Source organism: Grammomys surdaster, unplaced genomic scaffold (assembly GCF_004785775.1).
Source record: "Grammomys surdaster isolate TR1022 unplaced genomic scaffold, NIH_TR_1.0 573, whole genome shotgun sequence".
Taxonomy (NCBI): domain Eukaryota; kingdom Metazoa; phylum Chordata; class Mammalia; order Rodentia; family Muridae; genus Grammomys; species Grammomys surdaster.
This window is the reverse complement of record NW_021604992.1, coordinates 55,693-78,248: the sequence shown is the minus strand read 5'-3', so window position 1 is coordinate 78,248 and position 22,556 is coordinate 55,693. Positions and strand designations below refer to the sequence as shown.

At 38.7% G+C, this 22,556-nt stretch overlaps 2 gene segments (V, D, J or C); both read left to right on the top strand.

Moving 5' to 3' along the window:
• The window catches only part of LOC114633268, a 65,861-nt gene that overhangs the window by 31,375 nt on the left and 11,930 nt on the right, over window positions 1-22,556 (top strand).
• Window positions 12,167-12,688, top strand: LOC114633279. The segment is given in 2 exon segments: window positions 12,167-12,242; window positions 12,366-12,688. Coding segments are annotated over 2 exon segments (372 nt in total).

The window sequence follows — 22,556 nt, the reverse complement described above, 5'->3', positions numbered from 1 at the left end:
AATCTAGAAACTGTTTATGCTTATATGTATATGAGTATGAAAGAGGAATGATTCAGCAAACCATGACTGGCTGATTACAGTGGCCCACTTATGTGCAACAGTAGCTTCTGTGCATGCTAAACACAGTAGCCTGCTTGACACTTGGAAACAAATGATGACAGACAGAGGGCATGATCAGAATAACCAATCAGTTGGTGCTAACTACATGGAGCTAGTCATCATATGACAATGGAAAGTGGGTGGAGTGAATAATGACTTGCCCACTTTTGTCAATAAATGAGTCTGCTTTTGCCACTTTCCTAACTCTCACAAACTGCATGGTTGATTCCATACCTTCTTACCCCCACCTTGTCCCCAAGGGTCTTGGTTGGGGTCACAAGCAACATCAGTATATTTACAATAAATTATATATAATCATTGTGTATATACAGGCGTGGTGAAGGGAATAACTATTGTTCAATTGTATATAATTTTCAGGAAGTACATAAGGAAGGCAGGCATAAATAAAGGAAGAAAGGGAGAAGAAAAGAATGATTGAAGGGAGAGAATGTACTTAAAAGAATAAACAAAATTTCATATAAGAAAAATATATCTACAATAAAATAATGACTGGATTCTGTGTATAATTATGAATTTGAAGCCAGTTATTACTGTGACCAATCACTAAAGTGTGACACACTCAATATAATTTTAATGCAAAATGTCTGTTGGGAGCAGACTCTGAACATAAAGCGGCTATTATCTTTACAGCCATCTTGAGCCATGTACCCTGACAAGAGACTTGTTTTCAACAGCCTACAACAGCTGAGCACACTCTGATAATTATCTTGATCCATTCAGTCAAGGCCAGGCAGTGGTAGCACACGCCTTTAATCCCAACACTTGAGAGACTCAGGAGAGATATAAAAGGAGAGGCCAGGGCAGACCCGAAAGGCAGTCAGACTAAGCAGTCAGAGGAGTCAGAGGCAGGCAGGGGTAGAGAGCAGACAGACTAGTCAGAGCAGACAGACTTCGTCTCCAGATAGACTCAGAGTATACAGACTAGACTAGACAGAGAGACTAGACCAAGACAGACTCAGACAGACTCAGGCAGACAGAGTAGACAGACTGACTCAGACTCTGTCTCCAGCAGGCAGACTTCGTCTTTGGCCAGACTTCGTCTTGTCTCCATTCTTCGAATCCCTGTCCCCACTCTCTCTCTCTCTTGCTCCCTGACCTGCAGACCAGAACAGCAGAATGGCTCCTTACAAATGTCTAATGGTGGACATCATTCAGGAAGAGCTTTGGTGGGCAAGAGACATCCTTGGAGTCTTCCCACTATCTTGAACAGCAGTGATGTGTGCACTCTGGAAAGTCATGACAGCATAGAATTCCTCTAACGATAACTTCTTACAGTACCAAAGTCTTTGGATCAGAATAGCTTTTTGCTATTGATGTGCTTTCTCATGTTTGTCATTGCATACTCCTCATTCTTTTCGGTAGGTGTGAATGGATACTGGGAGAGTCTCACTGCCTATAGCCTGATGTGATTATGGCATGGTTAATAATCCTCCCTAATCAGAAAATTTCTTCCAGATCATGGAAGAAAATTCAACATGAAGACAAAGTTCATGAAATAATGCTTTATAGATGAATTAACTATTAAATAGCATTTCTAATTTGTTAAAATAATTTTTGGAAGACAGTTTACAGAGATGGTTTTAGTTTTTTTAATAGAAAGAAATGATAAAGTTAGAATCAAGTGTAAACTGTGCTTCCTCCTCATAGAATAGTAAGTAAAGGCTGCATAATAAGGTATATCATGAGGTTTCATAAATTTCACTAAGTTGACAAAATAGGTTTAGGTGAGATTAGTAATCAAAACACAAAAATCAATAAACAAAAAACCAAAGAAAACATTCACTCTGGGTCAGTTCCCAGGATGAAGCCACAAGTATGCACTATGATAAAACAAGACCATATGAAAATGTAACAATTGCTTTGAACTTATAATGAGCTTATAGAATACACTACTTAGAATTTGTTATCAGCATTCTTCTGTAAATCCTCTTTTGTGTAACATTTTATCTATAAATTAGTTTTTGTACATAGAAAACCTTTTGTCTAAAATTTATAAAAAGATGAAAGCTTTAATTAAGTTTTGGTATAGTCCTTTTCTGCTTCATCTAGTGTTCCTGTGTCTGTGTGCACGACATTTTTTATTTCTTTTTTTTTTCCTCTGGGAGAAGAAGCGTTAACAAGCTGGTCAACAAATGTCTCTTTGTTCCTTTCATTCAAAGAGTAAAGAGCCTAAGTAACTAGGTTCCTTTTTAAACTTTCCCTGCAGCAACTATCTACAAGACTCAAATTGCCAGAAGCCATCAGCTTTTGACCTCAGAAGAGCAAAAGAGAGATTTGCTTTTGTCCCCCAAAACAGTAAGAGAAAATTGAAAGACACAGGTCATCAGCATTTGGCTTTTCTCCATTGCTGAATCCCCTTTAGCACCTGACCTTGTTGAGGCTGAGCCTCAGCAGTCTAATATTTAACAAATAGTCTTACCCATTCAGTTTCTATTTTTATTCATCAATGCCATTAGTTCTATATAACTCAGGTAACTCACTATGATTTTAGCAAAAAGAGAAATTACACTAATAATGGAAGATAGCCCAACATATATTTACAGTACTGAAAAGAGAGGAATGTGTTTAAATAAATGTATTAACTGCTTATATTATCTCCATCAATTATCTCCAAGAATACACTTCTGTCTTAGTTAGGATTTCCATTGCTGTGAAGAGACACTCTGATCAAGGCAACTCTTATAAAGGAAAACAATTAATTAGTTCTGGCTTACAGTTTCAGAGGTTCTGTCCAGTATCATTATGTTGGGAAGCATGGCAATATGCAGGAAGACATGATACTGGAGGAGCTGGGAGTTCTACATCTTCATCCAAAGTCACCTTAGGAATAGACAGATGTTTTTCACCCTGGGTGTAGCTTGAGTATTTAAGAACTCAAAGCCCTGTCTCCACAGTGACATACTTACTCTAACAAGGCAATATCTCCTCCAAAAAAGAACAAATCTGCTATTATTTATTTATTCATTCATTCATTAATTCATTCATTCATTCATTCATTTATTTCACAATAAAATGTTCTGTTTTGCTTGTCAAACATACAATATTAATGAGTTGTAGTCAATTGATGAAACAAAAGAGACCCAGATTCTCTTTTTGAACACTTTATACTGTTCTAACTTAACCAAAGAGTTGGAGTAGTTTCAAAGAATACAACTTGATCATATCAGTGTTTTATAGATCTGAATACATACTGAGGAACAGTCAGTCAGTCAAACAGGCTAGAGAGATGGCTCAGTGGTTAAGATCACTGGCTATTCTTCCAGAGGTCATGCGTTTAATTCTCATATTGTAGCTTCACAACTGTCTCTAACTGTAACCTCAGTGAATCTGATCACATCTTTTAACCCTTCCAGGTAGAAGAAATGCCCACACTACACATACATACATACATACATACATACATACATACATACATACTGGCAATTACGTATACTCATAAAATAAAAAGAAATAGGTCATTAAAAAACTCAACCGTCTGAAGTGCTATGATGCTCCAGACCTGGCTGCAACTATTTGGTTTCTACCTTCCCAACTCTAAGATGTTTTCTTACTTCGATCCATGGTCTCCTCTTCAATATCCCCAACCTGATCTTTTACTCATGTGGCCCCTTATTGATTATGTCTTCAATCCTTTTCATTATGTAGACAATTATGAATAAAATGGTTCCAGCTTTACATACCAACAAGTATTCTTTGCTTTTAAAAATGATTATTACATTTTTAATTTGTGTAGATCATATTTGATTATACACATCTGCTAGAAACTTATTTCTGCCTTCCTGTAAAACCAGTACATGTTCTTTTTCAATATTTCATTTTTACGTGGAGATTTATATGGGAACATGAGGATGTGTGTGTGTAAATGAAGTACCCAAGTGGGCTAGAAGAGAGCTGGAGCTGTGTGCATTTGTGAGGCACTAAGCATGGATACCTAGAAAGGAATTTATTTTCTCTGTGAGAACAGTATTTGTTCTTAACTGATGAGACATTTCTCCAGCTCTGCAGTGAGAATAAAGACTCTGGGGATTATTTACCTAACAACAAACTTTTCTTTTTCCTGGAAGAGTCTCGGCAAAACTGAGGCTGAGACAAGTTTATTTCAAGCAAGCAGACTTTTTTATACACTTAAAAATAGAAACAATGTGGTTGCTATGATACAATGTCAGTTGCAAGCTAGACACAGTATACAAGATTTATGTATAATAATAATGATTTAGCCAAGTCTGACATGCTTCACAGACTCGAAGGAATACAGAGAAACATCACTGGCCTGAATGTTTCACTGCCTGAGGTAGTGCCTCAGTGTCTCTGGATCTGAAAGACACAAAATGTCTCAGAAGCTGTGGACTGAAACCTCAGAAACCCATGACCCATGGCTCTCAATACATCTAGATCAGGCCAACTCCATGATTCCTTGTACCTCACTAAGATGTCTAGGTTAGTGTTGAACTCACTGTGCAGCCCAGGCTGTCCTTGAATATGGGATCCTCCTGCATCTGCTTCCCAATTGCCAGGAATGCAAGGATGTTCTCTCTTACCAACAGTGGCTCTAGAGTTCAATGTAGTACCCACCCAGGCTAGACTCCAACTTCTGATTCCTCAGCCTCAGCCTCTTTAGCAGGTAGGATCACTGGTCTATTCTAGCAGGTCATTCCATGCAAACATTTTTAAATACAGTACACTACAGACTCTATAGGACTCCTAATCTGTCTGTTACCCTCTTCCCTGACATCAGCCCCTTTAGGAAGATGATTTTCTCTGTTGTTGCTCACACAACCCTCCTCCCCAGTAGAGCTCAGTAAATATTTACATGTGCATAATGAGTACGTGTATGCATTCTGACATGCCTGTTCTGTAAAAGAGTTGAAATCCTAATAGGTTTTATGAGTGATGAAAATTGATTCTGTTTACTATGATTAAACTGAATAATTTTTCAAATTCAAAATGTAGTGTTTAATGAATGAGAATTTCATATATGGATACAATGTATTTGATATTTGCATCCCTTTTTTTCCCTGAAGTCCTAAATCTACTACACATTTCTCACCCCCTCACTTCATGTCCACATGTAAATATACCTAAACAATGAGTCCAATATACCCTCCACACTGAGTCCAATGTGGGTTGGTCATGAAGGAACATTTACTGGAGCAAGCATGGTAATTTTATCAGAGACAAAACTCTTAGAGAACATTGTCTCTCCCTACCTTAGAAGCCATCAACTATCAAAAGCACATCAGCTAGTGGTACAGGGTCATGAGCTCCTCCCACTTCATGTTTCAGTGCTGATGGGCTTAATCTCTTGTATGTGTTATACAGCACAGCTGCTGTTATTTCATGAAAGCAGGTATCTTGTTATATCCAGATACAGGTTTGCTCTGGTTCTTCATCATCTTTGACTCTTATATCTTATAGTCCACAAGTTTTGTGATCTATAGAAACTTTATTTGAATATTTTAAAACCTAATTCACTTTTAAGTCTATCTCTGATATCAGCTTTACCAGAGAAGGCATGCATTAATAACTGTGGCTTAGGTCTCTCATAATGGAGGGACTCAGTCTCTGTTCTGTGCTTTCTGCTGTTCTTCACCACTGGGAAAAATAGGAATAGGGAAAATGATTCCCCTATTTTCTTTCTTAAGGAAGGTGCCAGTAAAGTTTTTATTCCTACTACTCATGAGTCTGAGATATCTGTCCATAATAAAAACAGATATTTACAATACAACCACTTTCTTTGAAAATCTTAGGGTGCAAAATCTCATATAAGTTGAACAAATTCTCTATTTCTATAGGCTTTTCCACATATATTGACTCTAAGTTAATACAATGTTCTATTTAAGTTTCAAGTCAAGATAGTTTTCTATACTGAGGACTGAATCATCAACTGCAGTAATAGTCCCACAAAAAACCAGATTTCTTTGTTTAAATCATATGGCAAGTCACTTCATGAATAGGCATATTCTCTCTGACCGAGGCCAGGCAAATCACCCATTTAGGGTAACAGGATCCACAGATAGGCAACAGAGTCAGGGGCATGGGAAGGAAAAAGGGGAGGTACTGTAAATCTTCATGTTTGCATCTTCAAAGAAATTTTCATCTAAATTACATTTACATATGGCAGAGAATGTGACTTTGTTGCCAAAGCTTCATATTCAGGGTAATTGATTGTTAAAGACATGTTTTCCCTTTCCAAATATTCTTTCTTGTCTCAACATTATAATAAATCACTTCCTATGTGTCCATATAGCCAATAATATTAGGCTCAGAAGGATCATGTAGAATAGTTAAGGATTTATTTAAACACTTGCTCTGGTAGCGTTCTATAGCAGAGGGAAGAACACAGCCTAAAGAATAACAGAGCCAAATAGAGAAATATAGTCTAAAAGGGAGTCATAGCCTCATCTCTGGAGCTTTTCTACACCATATTCATAAAGCTTCAAGATAGTTATGATTATGAAGCAGGTAAGGATAGAAAATAGGTTTGACAAATGATCTTGACAAGCAGAGGAGCAAATTGACAGCATACACACTGTCTGAAAAGAGGTTAAGTGGGCCCTTGACTTCTTTTAGAGCTAGATAAATGGCACATAGTTCTTTATATTGGGGGGAGTGGTGGGGAAGCTCTTTGAATCAGCGGATATGGGGTTCATCCTCAGGGAAGTACTATATAACTGCTGCAGCTTCCCTCTTACCCCAATTGGTAAATATTGAGGGGGCTCCTGCTATGGGCTCTCTAGAGAATAGTTTGGGGAGTAGCCATCGTAACAAAGGGAGGGCAGGGACCCGTTTTTCATTAGGATAATGGCTGTCAATTTGTCCTGGGAATCCTATTAAGCTGATAATGAAGCGGGAATGATTTTGATTAGCCATTGAATGTTGGAGAGGGAGAAGGGGGTGACAAGAATGTCAGGTTCTTTTCCTAGGGTTTCTAGGAGTCTATCTCTCCCATTATTAATCATGCTAGTGAGTGCATCCACTTTATTTAAAATTCGGGGTGCACCACCAATTGGGTTATGGGGTCATTCTAGTACCCCTTGAGGTTGGTAAAGGGCTCCTACAAGGTTAGGGGAGGAGTTAAAGGGGATGTACAGGTATGGTTGGGCCATACCTAGCAAAAGCCATATCTTTTAGTGCTGAATTGACAGAATTTAGGGTTTGGACTGCTTCTGGGGACAGTGTTTTTGGGGAGTAGGGACTTTTATCTCCTTTCAGGAGGTTGAAGGGGGTTGAAGGGTGCTTGTGGGATGTTGAAGCCAGGGTGGAAGCCAATTAAGGTTGCCCGAAAAGCTCTGGAGGGAGGTGAGAGTTAATTTTTGAGAGAAGGAAAGCGTGAGTTTGAGATGGCATATTGAAGTAAGGGATATCTCTGTTCCTAAAAATGCAATGGGAAGAATAAGTTGGATTTTGTGACTGAATACTTTGAATCCTAGGACAGATAGAGAAGTTATTAGCTGGTCCTTAAGTTGTAAGGGAGAGGTAGAAACGTCTCCCCATACCAAGATGTCATCCATGTAGTGAAAGATGTTGAGTCCTTTGTCTATATAGAGGTTTAATGCAGCAGCTACAGTCTCCTGAAAAACGGTAGGACTGTTAGCCATTCCCTGGGGAAGAATGCACCACTCATATTTTGAGGCTGGGCCAGAGTTATAAGTAGGGGGCACTGAGAATGCAAAGCGTTTACAGTCCTGGAGATGGAGGGGGATGAAGAAAAAGCAGTCTTTCATGTCTATTGCTAGTAGGGGAACATTGGAAGGAATGGCTGAGATGTGGGGTAGCCCTCTTTGCAGGGAGCCTCATAATTATATGATTTTGATAGTTGCCCTCAAATCTTGTAATACTCTCCGACCCTCAAAGCTATTTTTTATACAAACAAAAGAGTGTTCCAGAGACTGCAGGAGGGGCAGATATGTTGTAGAGTCAGCTGTTCTCTGAGGGCTCTAAGCTTCCCTCTTGAGATAGGCAACTGTGGCACCCAGATTGCCTTGTCAGAGAACTAATAAAGGCAGGGAGTACTAAATCTAACAGTGGCCCCTAGAATTGGGGGTGATTTGGAGGAGGGTTTTTTGGGTCTCCTTGGGTGCTATTTTCTTCATAAGTAATATTCTCTATCTTAATGTGGTCTCTTTCTTGTTGGGTGGTAAGAACTATCTCTAAGGTTTGTAAGATATCTCTCCCTAAAAGATTGGTGGCTACTTGAGCCACCAGAAGTTGTATGAGGCCTGTAGCTCCATCCGGGTCTTCCCACCTGTAGATCTGTTTGGTGATGCATGCATGATTCGTACCCCCTGTGCCTAGGAGCTGGGGCCCAGGGATCAGTTGCTAGTCTAATGGGACCTCTTGCTGTCCTAAAATTGTCCTATCTGCCCCAGTATCAACAAGACACTTGAATAGTTTGTCATCTGTAGGGCAGATCTCACGCCCAGGTGGCGCAGGGGCAGCCTGGGTGTGGGGGCAGGCCGGAGCCCATGCGCCCACACACAGATGTCAGGGCGGTCTCGGGACGGCGGGCGTGCAGAGCCGACCGCGGAGAAAAAGGCTTCTCATCCCCTGTCCAGTGAGCTGGCGTGCAGTAACAAGAGACACAGGACACAAGCCGCACGGCTAACTAGAGTACAGAGAGCACCGGGTGGATGAACAACTTCTCTCCCTCCCCCTGCCCCTCATGGACAGGGGCGCGCGTGAGCCTTGACTTACTTGAACAAGAGTCCAGAATTTAAGAGACATGTGACGATTTAAAATATGTTGATTTATTAACAGATGACGGGCTTGGGTGGTGAATGATGAAACGCTCTCCCGAAAAATGTCGGAAGGTGTCTTGCTTATATATTGGAAACGGAGGAGAAGAGCGGAGCCAGGGAAATCTTGAGGCAGAGATTTTAGGGTCTGGGTTTGGGGGATTGTGCTCGACCAAGCACTCAGCTGCCTCTCACAACCCTCTGTCCTACAGCTGAGTAACTGCCTAACCTCTATGTAATTAGAATCTACCTCGAACTAATGAATCCAAGTTACTGCTTACTAATTTCTGTGTTCTGTCTTGTATGCTATTGAACTAATTGAGCAGCCCTCTGGGACAAATTCTCTTGGCTCCTTTACAGGTCAGCTCTGCTTCTCCCTCCTGGATGTTATTACCCTTCCAGGGTGGCCTAATTGTATCTCCCTTTTTTCCTCCTTCTTGTGGTACAAAGCCAAGGAACCATAATCTTTAACTATGTCTCTACTTCCCAGGTATTAGCTGCTGGTATTTTTATTTCCCAATCAGAACTAACTAGGAGCAGGTTTTCAGATGCTATGTGCAGACTCTATCTTACAAATAGGTTTGTGGCACAATTATCATTAAAATACAAGCAGCTAGATTTTTACTTCCCACAAATCCTCTGAGATCCTACCCATCTCCCATACCATCAAAATCCACAGTCTCTCTGCTCACAGCTCCCTGTAAAGTTACTCTCTTTTTCTGTGAGAAACCACATTATCCTTCGCATTTGGACCATCCCTGTTCATTGAGAATCGTATAATTAGTGAAGCCTTAACAATTGTTCCAGAGTAGAATGATTAAAATATTGATTTTCTCAAGGTTTTAGAATATTTGTATATCAAATATTATCAATGCTCAAAAACTGTAGAGATTTCTAAATGATGAGTATGAAGACAAAACTTCAATAAATGATGCCTAATTTAAAGCAGTTATAACCCAAACTTACATATCCTTATCACCTGAATAAAATATGCTTCTTAGCATCATCAACACTTTCAAAGTTGTGAACAATAGACGGCATAAAATGATATGTAATCAGTAAGTCAAAAAAAAAAACTTGACAAAATGCAGCTCACAAAGAGTATCTCCTGGTTGATCTCAAAGGATCATGATAGACAGTTAAAAACCGTCAACATGTGTCATATTGGTAATGGTATAAATCTATGCAAATGAATTGTTCTTTGTTTTCTTTGTTTGTTTGTTTGTTTTGGGTGACTCTTTACAGCTTCTTATAAAAGAAATAGTATATTACCATGCTCCTATATTTATGTCCATGAAGACATTGGCTGTTAACAATGTGAATGTGAATTTCAGATCTCCGAGTCTCTTGTCACTATTGTGAGAAGAATCTGAGGGCTTGTACTTTCTCCATACTAAATAAGTAGCACCTTATCCCTTGGTTTTCCAGTCAAGACATAGAACACAGTCCAAGTACTGGACCTGTGATATTAAAATTAGGCAAGTCTTCCTATAGGCATTTCATTTTTCCTCAGAATAATCCCATCATTTTACATATTTCTGTAGACAAGAAAATTTGAGTGCCATGGAAAGTTAACCAGAAGTCCAAGAGTACATCATAAATGGACCATGCTGATGTTTGCTCTAAGACAATGAAGTGTGCTGGAAAATATGCCTCCAGAGGTTGTGCAAAATTTATAAGGGGGATTAATAAGGGTGAGAGATTCACCAAGTTTTATCCATTTTAACATATACATATACATACATACATACATACACACACACACACACACACACACATATATATATATATATAAAGTTTATTTAAAGAAAATGTGGGATGTTCTGAGAATGCAGCTGTCTGAAGACAGTTAACGTATGAACCTGAAAGGCCTTATACATGCTTATACATGGAAAAGCATAGAAAAGCTCATATGCATACAAAGAATGGAGAAAACAAATGATATTTTCAGGGTTGATGGAAGCAGTTTTTGAACAGCCAAGCTGTCATAAATAACTAAAGAGAGATTGTTTACCTGAAAAGTTGGGTTATTTTTGTGAGACTCTGTCTTCATTTACAAACCACACCTTCCAGTAATATTCTGTTACTCTTGTGGGAATCATTGTGAACAAGTAGCTGCAAGGTGAGTTGTGCTCAGTCCAAAGGGATAGATCTACAGAAGGCTTTTATATTCAAAGCTCAGGAAACATTCACGATAAGGAAGTGGAAGGACTGGTGGACCCAGAGGATCAAGGAGATTACTGTGACATTATATCTCCTATTAACAAGGTAAGCTATACCTTTAACGTATTGATAATATGACTACTCAAATGTGAGTTGAACAAGGAGGACACAAATGAACATGACAAACAGAATGGGCAAAAGCCCATGAGGTCTCAAATCTACAAAAAATACTGTGGGAGAAACAGGTAAAGCTGTCAGCAGAAAAGGGATGATCATACCAATGTATTGTTCAGGTTGAAAAGATCAACTTTGAAAACCTTCATAGAATTAATGTTATATGGAGTCCATGACTATTCAGTAATGCATGTATGTGTGTGCAAGTGTGTGTGTGTGTGTGTGTGTGCATTCACCTGCATTTGTGAGTGTGTGTCTAGTTTTTATTGGATATTTTATTCATTTATATTTCAGATCTCATCCCATTTCCCCATTTCCCCTCCCTATTACCCCCATCACATCCTCCCTCCTCCTTTTTGCTTTTATACCATTTTAATTACATGCATGTTAAGGTCAGTACATAAGTTCTTAGAAAAATATGTTAAAAGAGGCCATGAGTTTGATAGAGAACAGGAACGATTTTTGGAGGAGGACTTGTAATAAGGAAAGGTAAGGTAAAATTTGGTAACTAAAGTTTAGGCTTACAAACAAACATAGGGAAAGGGGGAAAAGCAAGTAAATAAACAAACAAACAAACAAAAACCCAGAAAAGTTTATATGGCCACAAAAACATTTGCACCTAACTTTGAAAGGACAAAGGATGCAATTACTTGTGTCCTAGAGCAGTATAATATCTGAAACATCTCGATATGGAGGAAAATATAACAATGGAACTCTATATACAACATAATAGAAATCAAAATATGGTGCAATGTATAGACTTGCTGTTGTTTGTTGTTCACAGAAGCACATTTCCTACAAATAAACCTGCACTGCATCTCAATTGGAGAAATAAGAGAACCACAAGTCTGTAATGAGTTTCTGTCCTGATGAGTCCTGCATCTGTATTTACTGCTTGCTGATTTGCATGTACCCAAATCCCAGATCAGTGACATGAGAATTTCTTCATAGTCAGGTCACACCCTGTGCTGGAGTCAGCCTCACACAGATCTCACACAGATATGAGTGTGCCCAATAAGCTCCTGGCTTTGCTGCTGCTGTGGCTTACAGGTAAGGAAGACAGCAATGAAAATTTATTTAGCTGTGTGTTATCAGTGCTGCTTGGTTTCAGTGAAAATTCTCTTGCATCAGAATTAATCATGTGGGGATTTGTTTTCTATTTTCCAATCTTAGATGCCAGATGTGACATCCAGATGACCCAGTCTCCAGCCTTCATGTCTGCATCTGTGGGAGAAGGTGTTACCATCACATGTCAATCAAGTGAGAACATTTACAGGAGTTTAGCATGGTATCAGCAGAAATCAGGGAAATCTCCTCAGCTCCTGATCTATAATGCAAACAGCTTGGCAGATGGTGTGCCATCGAGGTTCAGTGGCAGTGGATCTGGCACACAGTTTTCTTTCAAGATCAACAGCCTGCAGCCTGAAGATGTTGGAACTTATTACTGTCAATGTTATTATGGTACTACACCCACAGTGATTCAAGCCTTGACATAAACCACCCAGGGAAGCAGAAGTGAGAGCACAGGCTGCCCCAACAGCTCCTTATGATATCACCAGCTGCTCAGCTGCTGCAAGTGATTATTTGCTAGGGCTTAATGGTCAATGTGATATTTTTATATAGTAGTCAGAAAAAATTTTTTATGTCCTAAATACCTTTTGTACCCTCAAGCCTCATATAAAAAAAGGGGGATGCCTTAAATTACTTATTTAACCATAAACTAAGGAAAAAACATCTAGAAATACATGTTTATGTATAGCAAAATATTGGAAATAGCTGGGATCCGTATAACACAGTTGATAACAAACACAAACACACACACCCCTTAAGTTATATTGATAAGAAAAAAATATCTATTTATCAGTTTAATATACTGAGGAAGACATCTGGTGAAATAGTTTAAAGATTATGAACAATAGCTGTTCTTCCAAGGGATATGGATTCGGGTCCCAAACACTCACTTGATGTCAAGCTTTTGATAATTCCAAACCAAGGATTAAATTTAAGCCACTCTTCCTGCCTTTGAGTGAAGGAATTAGTGCCAGTGTCTAGGCAGGTAAGCAAACTGCAAAGAAGTGATGAAGAAAACTCACTTAAATTGAGTTCTTCAACCTGGATGAGTTTTAAGTAGTTTGATCTCACTCACTGTTAACCTTACTAAATTAAACATAGTATAGTTTGGGAGAAAGTTTTCTTATTTAATACTATCTATTATTGGTACACAAAGAAGAGTAATTACATGGAAAGTGAACTCAGGGTACATGTGATTTCTTATGTGAAGATGAGTGTTAGAGATAGGTTACCTGTACTATCTTAAGAGGTGTAGGAAGGGTCTGGCAGGTTTGTGGTCATACAGATAATATGGATGTCATTTGTTCTGTTAATCACCTGTGTGTTACAGCTTGGGGCAGCCTCTGGCTATAGAGATAATGTGGTATTATATCTATTCTTTTTTTCCCTCCCTGGGAGATCAATGTTACCCCAGTCAGTTTCTTCTGCTATGACTTACTTCTCTTTGTCTATGGTTCATATCTTAGTTATGAGATATTTAATGGCTTACTTTTTTATTGATGTGACATCATAGACAAGGCAGTTTATCAAAAAAAAAAAAGAATTTAATTTGGGAGCTTTCATTTCCAGATGATTAGTCCAGGAGTAACAAGGTAGAATCATGGTAGCAAGCATGCAGGAATCAACCTTATGTGGTAGTTAATAACTTAAATATTCCACAATTAGGAGACAAAGAGAACCAAAGAGATAAATGTGAGTAACAGTGATGAAATGGAAATATTGCTTATGATTTTTGATAAGAAAAATACAAATAAAAACAAGCATTCTTTGTCTCTCTGAGTAAACTCTTATTGGTTCCATGTGACTACACTGAAGATTATTTTCTATTCCTGACAGGACGCCCATAATTTTAACCCTCGTTTTCATGGATCTTCAGAAATGTCATAGTATATCCCATGGAGATTGGTGCATAGAATTTTACTTAGAATATTTTCAATGGGAATAAAAAGCATCATTACATGCTGGAGCTATCACGTAGATACACTTTCTTCTCTCTGGATTAAAAGAAGACAATAGATCTATATTAAATCCTATGTAAGGAAATCTCACAGAATTTGGTAAGTTATTGAAACATGTTGTGATAGATGTTGGGGTCATGCACAGGTATGTCAGGGTCAGCGACACTGCATGAAATGTATGTTGTGAGGGTAATGAGCTGATCTCAGAAACTAAGTGAGAATTGGTATGAGACAATGACTGTAGAGAATAGCAACATTTTGACAAAGTCAGCAGGTGAATTAAACATAGAGCCAGGCCTGGGCAGTACAGTATACTTTGACTAATTCTGTCTGGATACGGAGGAAGAACAAAAGCTTAGGGAATGTTATCATCCCAGGATTGTGATGGCAAGGCAGGGGTCTAAGTTACAAGAATAAAGTAAAGCAGGAGGGATACAACTTAGGGAACCTAAGACCATTTTCCAATGAACTAAAGAAAAGTTTTCCTTAGATTGTTTTTCAGGAGTTAAATTTCATACAAAGGATTGCAGTGGGTAGAGACAAGAAGATAATAGTTAACAATGAAAATATGTAGTTATCTTCATTGCATTTCTGAGTCTGTGCTGTGGTAGATGACTCTGTCCTACATTGTAGAGTTGCAAGGAAGGCACACATTGAACCTGGAGTTATTGAAAACACCATGCTACTCTTAAGCCTCAAGACTGACTAATTTTGTAGAAAAAGAAGAGTATTTTTATTCTATCGTGGATTAGCTGCAGATGCTGTGATATCCTGAATAATTGGTGTAATCTACTCCTCCACTGTTTATGTAATCCAATATTTTGAAAACCAGATCTTCACTATCTAACCAATGCTCATTTCATTCTAAGAATCTCTGCTCTATGAGATACCCAACCAACACCAAATCATTGCCTGCTTCAGGGAGACACATTTTCCATGGCTGAGTGTAGGACAGAGGATATCAAGTAAGGGGAAGAATCAAGTGTATAGAAATGAATTTTAAAGTTGTACATTCAGGAGATTCCAGCCAGTGTATAGTGACTAAGATATGTCCACGCAGGTGTTATGATAGTTATTATTCATGGTTGGTTTGACATAAGCCCTGGAGGAAGGGTTAGGACAAGCAAGTGTATTTTCTGGAGATGCCTTACTAATTTGCATGGTTTCAATGGGTGTGCTTTGAGAGCATGGACTGCAAAGTCTTTGTTTCAGGACCGATTCACACTGTAGATATACCTTTTCTGCCACTGTTACGTAGCTTAATATTTCCTAGGCCACAGCCCACCGTAACTGGCAAATATCCTGCCTATCAGTAGGAGGATATACTTTTATATAATTATGTTTAGATAAAGTAGTGACTTCATAAAACCTTGATTTAATTCAAATGATTTTAGAAAGAAGTTTTAGTTGTTTTACCAGAAAGATATAATAAGTTAGAGTCAAAAACAGAATTGTTCCTTCCTCATAATATTGTAAGTTAAGGCTTCTTAATAAGAATTCACTAAGCTTTCTTGAATTGCACTAAGAAGAGAAATAGTTTTGGGACAGATTTGTGTGCATGAAAAAAAAAAAACACATTCTTAGTCAGGTCCAAGGATAAGGCCATAGTTGTGTACTAAGTTAAAACAAGGTTATAGGAAGCATTTGCTTTGAAGTTATAATGAGCTTATAGAATCATCCACTGCTTAGAATTTGCAATTACCATCCTTCTTTAACTCCCCTTTTGTGTAGCATTATATCTGTGAGCGAATTTTAAACAGGACTTTTGTCTAAGAAGGTATAAAGAGGCTGAGATATAATATAAATGTGGCTGTTTGGGCTCTGCTCTATCAATCAAATATGTATACATGTATATGTGTACATAAGAATATATGTATATATGTTTGTGTGTATGTAAGTATACACAAATGTAATTAACTATGCATGTGCACTTGTGAAATTGATGAAACAGGTGGTTGGGCCCTGCCAAATGTGTGTGTGCATGTGTGCCTTCATGTGTGTATGCATGATTTTTTCTTCATCTTTTATTTTTCTCTGGCCCATGAAGAGTTAAATTATAAAGAGCCCATATAATTATGTTTTTTTTTTCCTAAACACTTACTGCTATTACAGTGAATCATTTGCCAGAATCTATCAGCTCTGGCCCCCAAAACAGAAACAATGTTTCTGGCCAGAGGTCCTCTTCCCCCTGGTCTGCCTATTTGTGTCCCACCTCAGTAACTCATTGTCTGTTTGTGACCTTGGCAGTGAGTGATGAAGGTATGTTACTGAACCAGACTCTGAATTCCATTATAAATCATGAATTTCTGTCATCCTCTGCCTGGTCTTGTACTCTATTTCACACCAAAAGTTTCAAAGAAATAGAGCAAAGAGGAATGTAGCCTGTAATCAATAATTTTGGCATGATGTCATGAAAGAAGCTTGGGAATGTTTTTCAAGTTCTAGGGTTGGGCTATTTTGAACAAGCTGTGTTTTAGATGAAAGACTAGACTTAAGAGTATGCACTGACAGTATATAGTTAATGACACCAACATGCATTCATAGACTAAGTTGTTGTTGATTACTTTTTTAAGAAAATTTTTAATTGAGAAATTAGTTTTCAATATATTGTGATCACAGGTTCTTTTTGCTTAACTCCTCCCAGATCCTTCTTACTTCTACATCCTCTCAACTCTGAGTATTTTTTCTTTGCTGTCTCTTTGGAAAACAAGCAGAGTCAAATAAGCAAAGTACAAAGCTAACAAAAGAGAAATGAAAATAGCATGCATACATAAAAAAAAACCCAAACCACAAGAGAGAAACCATAATATACAGGTTAAAGACCAGTAAGACCAAATGCCAAAAGTATCATTGTCAGTTACCTAGATGGAATATTAGTTTGAAAGCATTTATTGACACTGTAGTTAAGCAAGTTATTAAGGTGTAACATGACAAAATATTGGTAATGTCATCTAGTATTTAGTCGAAACAGCAAATAATTAAAAAATGAAAAAATTAACAATATAACAACACGCACACACACCAGATACATAACACACACACACACACACACACTCACACACAATGCGTAAAAATACTAGAATAAAATACATAATAAACAGGCAAAAGGCAAAAATACCTAAACAAAGGCATATGATATAAAAAAATAAGTAAAATAAGAAAATTGCTGCTAATGACCAGATGTACTGGCTAATCGTTTGTGTCAGAGACCTTTGCTAATAATCTAAAATTTGGGGTCTGCATCTTTCCTTTGCCTTAGACACAGTAATTTGCCTGCCCTTAACTGCCAGTACTGCATTACCCTATTGTCTCTCATGAGCTTCTCTCATTGAGTTCTGTAGAAGCCAATGTAAGAAAATAATAGATTATTGATCAACATAATTCCAGAAGTCAACAACAGCATTTACAAAAAGTGAACCTAATTAGAAATTTCAATTGGGAATCTTCCTCAAACAGTGAGGTATTACCAAAGTAAGGTAATTAGACAGCTTTAAAGATTTATACATATTAATAAAATTTATCCTTTTTTTTTTCACTGTGTGACTTTATGAAGAATCTTGGTTGTTGATAATACTACCTACTTTCAAGTGCTGGTATCAACAGAAATTCCAGGAGTCAACTTTCAACATATCTTTATTATTCTAGAATGTACTGAATTTGGAGACCTTGTATTTGACAATGTACATCAGAAGAGGAGAATTTAAAATCCACAACTATCTGCTATATCTAAATAAGGTAAACTTTTGAGATCTGATGCTTACTCTTTAAAAAACTGGGGAAATCATATTATCAGAAACAAAATAATATAACTGTTTATTTCTCAGTAGAATCTTTGTAGAAGGCACAGCTTAACATTCCATATTTTACTGTGTATTTCCCACTAATTGCTTTTATGTATGTGATTCCAGCACAAAAAAAAAAAACAAGCGACAATCAGCATTATATATTTTTGCTATATGTTTCACACTATTCCATATTATGTAGATTCTATTGTATACTGTATTATTTTTATACTATAGATTATTTGTAAATCATATTTTGAACAATATATTATTATTGACAGGTGAACTTAGGTTAGAATACATGGGATATTAAATTATGAGCTAGATTGAGAGCAGCAGAGCTTATGGCCTAGGTCTTTGTAAATATACTCGAGTCCCAGAGTCATCATATATGGGAAGAGAGATGTAGGGAGAAAATCACTTAACAATTTTGGATTAATTGTTCCCACTGTATCTTTTGTATGCAGGTACATTATTTCCCAAACCTCCTTTGTAAACTTCTTCATATCTGCTAACATAGATTTAGCCAAACTAAACAGATGTCTTAAGACTGGTCTGCCCAGTCCCACTTTATCTGTAATACGCTGCATGCTTTCCTTCATTTCAGATATTGGTATTTTTGAAAAATACATACCATTTTGACCAAGCCAGTACAGTAAGGCAACAGGGTCTCAAGGGCAGGAGTGAAGATCGAAAAGAAAACTATTAGATGAAGATAATAACATGACTCCAGCCAGTGCTGAGGCTGAAGCAGGTTTAGTTTTTTCCTAGCCAGCTTTTAAACCATTCTAGGTACTTGCAGAGAATAGGGTCTCTTCTTAGATCAAAGACAAAGTAGTCAAATAAGACAAAGAAGAAAGAGATTATACTGGGTAGTAATCAAACAAAGCAATAAACAAAGTCCCCAAGTCACTGGATTTGGGGGCTTATCAGGATTAACAAGTCATAAGGTAAGTCACACATTCCTTGGCTGAGTTTACCTTGATCCTTGCATTAGCTGAAAAGTGACTATTTTTATCTGAGCCTGCTTCCTTGAGCCCAGTGACAATAACTTGACAAATTTCTATAAGCAGCAAATATCTATAAGAGGCATCAAAGCCTCTCCACTTCACCAATTTTTAATTCATAAGCAAGACTTTGTCTGTATTAGGTTGTTCTGATAAAAATTTCTCCCTTACCCATTGTGGAATTAGCATTTTCAAAAGCAATGCTATTCTGTCTTAGGTTTGGTAAGGCACTGCACAGACACTTACCTGTAGTTGACTAGCTGTCTGTTAAATTAAAACTCTGGGAATCCATTTTTCATTTCAAGCCATGTATTCTGGCTATCAATATACTAATGGTGTTAAAAGGTAAGTTTTAGCATGATGGGCAAGAATACAAGTATGTTTAGGACAAGAAGTGCTAATATGATAAAGCTACATAAGCCATTCTTGAAGTATGACCAAGATAAAAATACTGACCTTAAGCCATGAATAATTTTATCAGCAATATCTGCAGCATCAAAGCTCAGTGAAGCAGATTTCCTTAAATTCATGATCTCAATATGCAAACTTAAAACATCCAGAGAGGTTTTAGAATTACTCCAAATACTCTGCTGTGGAGCAGTGGGCTATGAGAAAAGGCCAGAAAGCTTGGTAGAAAGCTCTGGAAGCCCCGGAAACCTTGGTTTGAAGAAGGCCAGTAGGACGGGAGGCCACTACGAACTTTCCCAATGTCATCTGGCCCTCTTAACTTCTGCTCCCCACAACCCCTCTCACGGAGAGGTCCGTGGCCTTTGATCACATAGGAATAGCACCTTCATTCCAATAAGGCATCCCAAACTCTCAAATCAAGCCAATAGGGTTTACCTGCTCTCACCCCCAAAACTGTATATATTGCCCAAAGCTCAAAAGTAAAGTGGATGTGAGATCTTTTCCCACTGTCAGAGACCTTTGTCGTGGTTCCTCCCCCATTGCCAGCTCGCCTGAGCACTTCAAAGGGCTGCAACACTTCTCCCCTCCTCGCTCTGTGGTTTGGAGGTGTTTGGGGCAGAGCAACAACATACTCGCCCAACTTTGGAGGCTGGAGCAAAAGCGGACCCTCCAGTCTTCTCCCTGCCCTCTCGGGCCCAGCCGTCGGAGGCTGCTGTAACCATGATTCGAGAGGCTACATTGGCCCTGCTATGCACAACTGAACAGTGCTCTGCGCTCCAGCTTGTGGCCACAACCCCACCCGCACGCCCCGCTTGAGCCTTGACCCACATCCTCGGCTTGCTGGTGGTCTGCACTGTTGAGTCACGCTGGGAAGTGCCACGCCTCCATCCCCTCCTGCTGGTGCCCTGCAAGGCTGCAAGCCGCAGTTTCCTGGATGGCCTCGGAGCCCACGACCCACGCTGCCGCCCGTGGCCTGCGCACGAGATTGGACCCACACTCTGCATATGTCTTTGAATTTTTTCCCAATTATAGTGACTGTCATTCTAAATTCTGGAAGTAACACAAGTCCGTAGGTATTTAGCATGATGTTTAAGATAGCCTGCTCTCCAGTAATTTGAACAGTATCATAAAGACCATCAATTTGTTGTTCCAAACATCTATCTAAATCTTCTTGAATATTCAGAGCATTAGTAACATTTTATACTTATCCATTTTTTGCTTAAACAATAAAAGTCTTAAAGATATGGAATGCCTGTTTCATCTAGATACACCATGAGGATCCATAGAGAAGGCCTTTGCCTACAGAGCCACCAGCTAGTCCCCTGTGCTAGGCCTCTCTGTGCTCCCAGCCACAACCGCTAAGCCAAACCAAGACAGCTGCCTACCAACCAAGCCTAGGACTCATATCCCTGGGACCTAACTGGAGCTCCACCTTTCCTTCTTTAACCCAGGGCTAGACCCAGCCCATGGACCCACACTCCATCCTCAGCTTGTCAGTGGATTCCAGCTGTGCCTAGATGACCAAGAGCCTGGGAACCAGATTGTTCCAGCCTTCCTGCAGGCCCAAAGACCCCTGAGCCAGCTCGGGCTATCCCCATGACCTCAGACAGTGCTTCCCACACTGGGAGTTGTGTCCCAGAGCTTCCTATAGGCCTACATACACCCAGCACTGGTGTAGTCAAAATTCTCCAAGCAGCTAGAACCCTGTGACAGAGCTGACCTCAATTAAATCTACTCACACGCATTATGCTCCACTGTCCTAAAATGATACATTGACAACTATGTTTTCTAGTATAAATTAACAATGCAGTTGTGATAAAGCTATGCAAGCTTAGAAGATACAGCAAATTCAAAGGCATGAATAAACGTGTTACCAAGAGTGCTTCCACCTCTGTAGAAAATGGTTTGCTTGACTCATCAATGGTGAATAGTAATAATCTGTATTTTCTAGTAATACTAGGCAGAGTTGCAAGTAATTTTAAGCAGAGATGTGAGGGATATCCAGTTTTCTCACTTGAGAATAGAGAAAATTCTGACTTTGCCTACCCACAGTGAAAGAAATCCTAAACAGATTAAAGCAGATTGTTTAGCTGCAGAGCACAAGTTAGAAATTTCACAGGATGCTCTGTGTTATAAATCACATGTTTCCTTTCTAGCACTTTGGTTCATATTGTGTTTCTGTTTCTCACCAAGTATGAAATGAAATTAGAGGAAACAAAAGACACCAGCAAAAATAGTTACTGAACATTTTTGTGTTTCTAGTACTATATTTTGTGAATAGACTCTATCCTAGATAAAACAGCAGCATATAAGGCATGCATTTGCTCTGTAACTAATCATATTTCAATAGCACTTTTTCATAGGATATTATTGTTAATGTTCCATTGGTTTAACTCCTCAGTTATTAAAAAAAATTCAGATTCCTCATATTACATAAAACACCTGAAGTTTCAGATATTGCTAACTTAGCTGAGATGAACCAGCCTGGTAGTTTTGTTCATTTAACCAAATCCTTGATGACTTCATATGTCAGAGCACCAGTCATTGATCTGAAGACATCTTTACAAGCAGTCCAAAATCAGTGCTGGTGTTAGCATCACAGGGGACAACATAAGGCATGACGGCTCTGTCAGACTCTGAAGAGTGTTAGCTTACTGGGGACCCCCTGAGTGAGCAAATCAGAGCTATCTACTGATGCAAATGCAAGAGTTTTACTGTATGCTTCGGTCATCTGGATACAAAAGGAGAGGCAATCTGGTGCAGCTCATTAAGTGAGCTTTTTATACAGTTTACAGAGCAGCAGCCATTAGCCACAATGTGATTGGCAGAAGAGTGTGACTTTTTAAACTGATTGGTCTTTAGAGAATGAGGCGGCAAGGACTTCCCTTTTCTGTTGTTGGCCAATGGTTCATCCTGTGGAATGTGTCTCCATCCACAGGTCAATTCTCTCCCCTGTGGTCTGAGGATTGTTAATTAGCCTTTCCCTTCCAAATGGACAAGTGTCCCATGATCTTGCCAAAGTTACTGACCTGACCTCTTTAGCTCCATCTCACCTCCCCAGGTTTATTATGAGGTTCCTGTTGCTTTCACTCCTAGGTAAGGAAAGGTGCCTGCAGGGAATTATGTAGCCCACAGTTA